This window comes from Terrapene carolina, unplaced genomic scaffold (genome assembly GCF_002925995.2).
Source record: "Terrapene carolina triunguis isolate 2854851 unplaced genomic scaffold, T_m_triunguis-2.0 Scaffold50718, whole genome shotgun sequence".
In the NCBI taxonomy this organism is placed as follows: domain Eukaryota; kingdom Metazoa; phylum Chordata; order Testudines; family Emydidae; genus Terrapene; species Terrapene triunguis.
In genome coordinates this window covers 1,493-8,009 of record NW_020715069.1, presented here as the reverse complement: position 1 = coordinate 8,009, position 6,517 = coordinate 1,493, and the positions used below count along the sequence as shown (strand labels likewise).

At 56.4% G+C, this 6,517-nt stretch overlaps 1 protein-coding gene across 1 annotated transcript; it reads left to right on the top strand.

The window, feature by feature from the left end:
- The first annotated feature begins 1,174 nt into the window (after window positions 1-1,174).
- On the top strand, window positions 1,175-6,259 carry LOC113405765 (phospholipase A2 inhibitor subunit gamma B-like). Its single transcript, XM_026647018.2, has 4 exons — window positions 1,175-1,250; window positions 2,959-3,111; window positions 3,505-3,645; window positions 5,898-6,259. Exons 1-4 carry the CDS (start codon window positions 1,190-1,192, stop codon window positions 6,110-6,112), a joined length of 570 nt encoding a protein of 189 aa, XP_026502803.1. The 5' UTR covers window positions 1,175-1,189; the 3' UTR covers window positions 6,113-6,259.
- Window positions 6,260-6,517: the final 258 nt, after the last annotated feature.

Sequence of the window (6,517 nt, the reverse complement as noted above, 5' to 3'; positions counted from 1 at the left end):
TGAGGGCTCTGGCTGGGACTGGGGATAAGGTGTTTGGGGTGCTGGAGGGGCTCAGGGCTCGGGCAGAGGGTTGAGGGTGCGGTGGGGGGGTGAAAGCTCTGACTGGGGGTGTGGGCTCTGGGGTGGGGCAGGGCTGGGGATGAGTGTGGGGTGCAGGCAGGCTGCTCCAGGACAGGGACCAGAGAGGACTCCCCCCCAGCCCTTTCCCTTCCGGCAGCAGCAAGCTCTGGGGGGAGGAGCCCCCCTTTCCCGCCCCCTCAGCAGCACACTCAGCCCCACCACTGTCACTGCATGTGCTCCTAGGGCCCCTCTCAGGTCCAGGAATCTCCCTCGCCTCCCCAGTGGTGGGTGCCGGGGGGCGCTGCGTGCGTCTCCTCCCCTGCTGTTGCCCCTGACTGCAGCCTCACTGGGGGTGAGGGATGGGGCTGCCTCCTTGCCCAGCATGGGGCAGGAGCAGTGACTACAGGCAAGGGGGCCCCCCGTGCTGCTGGAGGGTCCCATTGGAAAAGGGAAGGGTCTGAGGGGGAAGGGCAGGCTCAGAGTCAGTCTGCCCTGGCAGTGGAGATGGGGGGCACAGGGGAGAGACAGGGACACTGCTCCAGGGAGCCCGTGAAAGGCGGGCGGGGGCGGGGGCAGCAGCTCGGGGCCGGGGGGGAGGGACAAACCAAGTCTTGCTGAAGCTGGGCCCTTGGCTCTGAATATTGCTGGTGCCCGAGCACCACGTGGATATGGAACTCTCCGCCCTGAGGAGGAGAGGGCTGGAAGTCACAAAGTCCTCGTGACAGCGAGTGAAACAATTGTGGAAATGGGAGGAAATATTTACACTTTAAATCACTAGAACCGAGTCGTGACTGGGCACGTTTCAGAGCTGGCCAGAAAGCAGGGACATTCCTGAAAGGGGATTTGCACCATGAGTTTGTCTGAAAGGAAACAGATCCGAATTTCACGCACGTGAGCTCAAGGCAATATGAAAGGCATTTCTACATCATGATCCCCAGTTGGGGTCAGTGGGCTGTGGCTCCACTGGTGTCAATGGGGCCAGATCCTCAGCTAGGGTCAGTTAAATTCAGGGGAAAGTGAGGGGGCAAGGGAGGGACGAATCTAGACCTGTCATGTTCTCTCTCTTTCTCCAGGGACCTGTCTGCAGTGTGAGGTTTGCAATGGACCAGGAAACAGCTGCACGGGCAGCATGCAGACCTGCCCAGTTGGGAGAGACTCTTGTGCCTTCGTTCTTACCGAAGTCATACTGGGTAGGTGAGATGGACCCTAACCAGCCTGGGTCAGGGAACAGGCTGGGGAGCCAGGACTCCTGGGTTCTGTTCTACACCTTCCTCTGGGATGGGAGTGGGGTGGCTGGGTTCAAACAGGCAATGGCTGGGAGCCAGGACTCCTGGGTTTTGTGCTGCATCCTGTGGGCTAGTACACCAAAGGGGTCTCAGTCTTAGTATTGCAAGCAGTGGGTCTCACATGAAAGGCCCAGCAAATTCAGAGTGGCTGCAGTTTTTACAGTTCAAACACTGTCCTGGCGACAGTTTGATGTGCCGTGTCAGTACAGGCAGACACCCGGACGGTGTGAAGAAGAAGAGGTGCTAGATAGAATACCACCAACGTGACACAGTTGCGATGAACTGTATGAACTGAACAGAAGTTTGCTGTAAAAAAGCGATTCAGAGTCTTTTGGTAGCAAAGCCGTCGTAAATATCAGGGAATGATTTTCTAGTTCATCCATGGCAAAGGGGGAGAGGAGAGAAAGCCAGATCCTCCCTCCCCCGGACAGAGCCAGCCTCCCTACGGCACTCTAAGGAAACACCACCGCCCCCACAGTGCTGCTCCAGGGGGCAGAGCTGGTGCCAGGAGCTTGGGGAAGGGGCTCTGGGACCCCAAAAGTCACGGCGGCTGCAGTTGAAGCCTCTGGTGGCCACATGTGTCCACTGTAGCTGCGCCTGGGAATCAGTCCAGGTGACTAGCCAGCCCGTGGGCTGGGGCCCACTCAGGATGGGATCCACAAAAGCCAGCACAGCCAGCAGGAGCCGCCTAAGCCAGCCAATAGGAAACGCCGAGGAGAGGGGTGTGGCCTAAGCCCCGCCCCTCACTCGGAATTTGGCCCTACCTCTTAGCTTCATGGAGGCGCCCAGTTCTGGTTGAGATCCACAGCTGGGAACCCCTTGCCGGTAGTTGGGTGTCTGAACTGGGTCAACCCTTCCTGGCAGAAGACGGCATTGGAGGAGTGGCTGACAGGAGACCCCAGTTGCTTGGCCCTGGGGGAGCCAAGTTCAAATCTCCACTTGGCCAAAATCAGGCTGGGGACTTCAGCCCAGATCTCTCCCTTCCTACGGTCTTGCCTGGCCCCCTGGCCTCTGGGTGGGTCTCCCCTGTTGAAAATGCCACACGTTGTATTAAATAGTTAATCGTTCCCTGGACCCTGATTCCCCCACGTCCACGGGAAGCGTCCGACCCACTGGGCTCCTGGGTATCCGGGGGGAGCAACCCAGCATCTCCTCCCTCAGCTGGACTTAGTGCAGGGCCGGATCTGGTGGGCGTGCTCCGAAGGCATCCCCTGGCTCCGGCCCTGCAGGTGATATCGTCAGGGGAACACCTAGTCTGTGAATCCCGCCGCGGCTAAGGGGTGGCTGGACGCCCAGTGTTGGGATTTCGGCGGCCCGGCACGTACCCCCTGGTGGGAACGTTGGCAGCGAAAGGACTTTCTGGGAAGGAGATTCGGGGCCCCCAGGGTTAGGTGGCAGCTGAGTGGGGAGCTGGAGGATCTAAGTGCTGGGTTTAGGTGCTGTTATCTCTTTGTCGTGCCCTGTGGGACCTTGGGTGAGTCACTTCTCCTCTCCGTGCCTCAGTTTCCCCATAGGCAGACGAAGGATAATGGCACAGGGCATTGTTGTGCAGAGGACATTGATGGGGTGGGAGTGGAAGGGGAACAAATCTCAGACTTCTCCTCTTGTGCAGCGGGAGTGAAGAGTCAGAGCTTTCTCAAGGGCTGTATGCCATCCAGCGACTGTAAAGTCGGCCCCATCTCTATGAATTTTGGGTATGGAATGGCAACAAGGACGAGCATGGTTTGCTGCGTTGGAGACGCCTGCAGAACAACCACAGTTACAGGTACCTCTCCCCATCTCCGCCTCTCCTCCCCCATCCTCTGCACCTCCTGCTGCCTGGAACCTGCCCCATATTAACTTATTGACCCTGGTCTTCCTGCCCTGCAGGGCCCACCCCATGGAATAACGCTGAGCCCCAGGATGGGTGGAGTTTAGTGGGTGGGGCTTTAGGCTCCCACCAGGTGTGAACCCAGCTGACCCCACCCAGGGCGAGGTCCAGGGGTCCCTGCTGCAAACCTCTCCCCGGCCCCTGCTGCCCCCGGCGTCCCCGGAGCTACAGCTCCCCCTGCAGAGAGCGCCCAGGGCTGAGCTGTGCAGCCCCCAGCTGCTCTCCCTGCCCCGACGCCGCCTGGGGCTCGTCCCCCGAGCTGACTGCGTTTGCTCCGCTTCTTCCCAGTGCCCCCGGCTGACACGAAACCCAACGGCCGGCGCTGCCGTGGCTGCTACGTGTTGAACGCTGGTCAATGCATTGAACAAACCATAGCGTGTACTGGACCTGAGACGCAGTGTATTGACACCGCTGGGACCATAACCATGAGTAACTTCAGTTCATTTATTCTGGGGTTATTTTTCCTTTGATGTTCCCTCCCCCCGCCCCGTAGGGTAGAAGCGAGACGCTGCTTGGGGGCCGTTAGATAAAGGTATTGGCTGCAGATCAGGACACCTGGGTTCTGTTCCCAGCGCTGGCCTCCACTGTGAACTTGGTATGATGGGTTGGATCACAGAAACCCCCTGGGGAACTGCCAGCTGATGTGCCAAGACTACTTCTGCCCCTGCTTTCCCTGCCCTGCCAGCTTGGGACTCCAGAGCCCTGCCTGGCTGTGCCAGACACGCTTGCCAGCCACAAACACAGCCCCAGGTCTGACCACGTCCCACAAACTGCAGGCTTCACTGAAAGCAGCTTAAGAAGGTGTTCCTGTCTTTAATACTCAGATGCCTAACTCCCGATGGGGTTCAAACCCCAAATAAATCCATTTTACCCTGTATAAAGCTTATACAGGTAAACTCAAAAATTGTTCACCCTCTATAACACTGATAGAGAGAGATGCACAACTGTTTGTGCTCCCAGGTATTAATAGATACTTTGGCTTAATTAATAAGTAAAACATGATTTTATTAAATACAGAAAGTAGGATTTAAGTGGTTCCAAGTGATGACAGACAGAACAAAGTGAATTACCAAGCAAAATAAAATAGAACACACACGTCTATGTCTAATACAGTAAGAAAAATGAATACAATTAAAATCTCACCCTCAGAGGAGTTCCAATAAGCTTCCTTTTACAGACTAGTCTCCTTCTAGTCTGGGTCCAGCAATCACTCACACCCCCTGTAGTTACTGTCCTTTGTTCCAGTTTCTTTCAGGTATCCCTTGGGGTGGAGAGGCTATCTCTTTAGCCAACTGAAGACAAAATGGAGGGGTCTCCCAGGGGTTTAAATAGACTTCCTCTTGTGGGTGGACACCCCTCCTCCCCCTGTGTAGAATCCAGCTACAAAATGGAGTTTTGGAGTCACATGGGCAAGTCACATGTTCATGTATGACTGAGTTCCTTACCATCCAAGACACATACCCGGGAAAGCTCAGATGTGGATTGGCATCTTCATGTTCATTGTTGGCTTAAGTGGTTCTTGATTGGGCACTTAATTTGCACATTCCTTTCTCAAGAAGCTGACCAAATGCTCTACTGGCCTACTTAAAATCAAGCAAGTACACAGCCAATATTCATAACTTTGAATACAAAAATGATACATGCATATAAATAGGAGGAATAGATTCAGTAGATCATAAGCTTTGCAGAGATATGTTACATGGCCTATGTAGCATAAAACATATTCGAGTTATGTCATATATACATTCGTAAGGATATTTCCATAAAGCTTTATGGCGTGCAATGTCACACTTGGGCCGGTGTCTTCCCCTCCCTGTGCCTTTGGTTCTCCTCCATCCATTGCCTGTCAATAGTTCAGTCTGTAAACTCCTTATGTAGGGCCTGGCTTAGTCCTGGGAACCCCTGTTGTGCCCGGCACTGGACAGACCCCGAGCAAGATTTGGGCCTCTCTTGTGCTGGGTGCTGCACAGACCTTTGACTGAGATCAGGGTCCTCTCTTCTGCCAGATGCTGAAGGACTCCTAGTGAGACACAGTCCCTGCCCCCAAAGAGCCTGCAATCTAAGCAGGATCTTTCACCCCATTTTAAAGGTGGGGAAACTGAGGCACAGAGCAGTGCCTTGGCTTGCCCAGTGTGGCACAGGAAGGTTGTGGCAGAGCTGGGAACTGAACCTAGTTTTGCAGAGTCCCATCATGGTGCCTTAATTCACTACAAAGCCACCCTGCTTAGAGATCCCATTCATAGAATATCAGGGTTGGAAGGGACCTCCGGAGGTCATGTAGTCCAACCCCCTGCTCAAAGCATGACCAATTCCCAACTAAATCCCCAAATGGCCCCTTCAAGGATTGAACTCACAACCCTGGGTTTAGCAGGCCAGTGCTCAAACCACTGAGCTATCCCTGAGCTGCTGCTTTGCAGCTGAGCCATGGGGTTAATACAGGCCTCATCCAATTTAGGAGTTGTCAGTGGGCTCTGGATCGGGGCTGCAAGTGACTGGTTTACAGACACACAGCGAAACTCTGTCCTAGCGGAGGAGAAGGGGGAGGCCATCCAGGGCCAGGAGGCTGGGGGGTCAGGGGAGGTTGGTGGGGCCGTGAGGAGCGGGGAGGCCATTGTGTCCTAGTCCAGCTGGAGGAGTGGAGCTGCTCCCCTGACAATCGCCTGTTTCTCCCAAACACGCAGGTGGAAGTCAAATGCTGACTGTCGTGAAGGGCTGCGCTTCCGAGTCCATCTGCACCAATATAAGAGTGGGTTCAGGGACCTTCGCAGGGATAAGTGCAGATCTAACCACGGCCAAATGCACAGCGGCCTCCGGCGCGGCGGGCATGACTCCGGGACCAGCCGGGCTCCTCCTCCCGGCCCTCGCTGGGCTTCTCCTGCTGAAGCTTCTCTCCTGATTCCCCACCCAGTGCAATGGCGACATTGCACTGAAATACACCCTGCAGCCTGCGTTAGTCCCTCTCCCCCGCGCACGGGTTTTCGTCTCCAGGACGGACTCACATCCCCTTGATGTTGCCAGTGGCGTAGCCAGGATCAAAGAGCAGGGGGAGCAAACATAAAAAAGGGCCCCCCCCCCCGGCTCCTCCTTGGCCGCGCCCCCCCCTCGCTCCTCCGGCCGCAGTTGCCGGCCACGCTGTGCGGGCCGCCATGGTGCGCCCCCCCTGGCTCCGCCTCCTCCTCCTCCTCCGGCCGCCCCCCCATTGGCTGCCGGCCACGCTGCGGGCTGCCCTGCTGCGCCCTCGCCATGGCTCTTCCGGCCGTGCTGCCCCCCCTTGCCTGCAGGAGGTCAGCGCTGGCCGGCA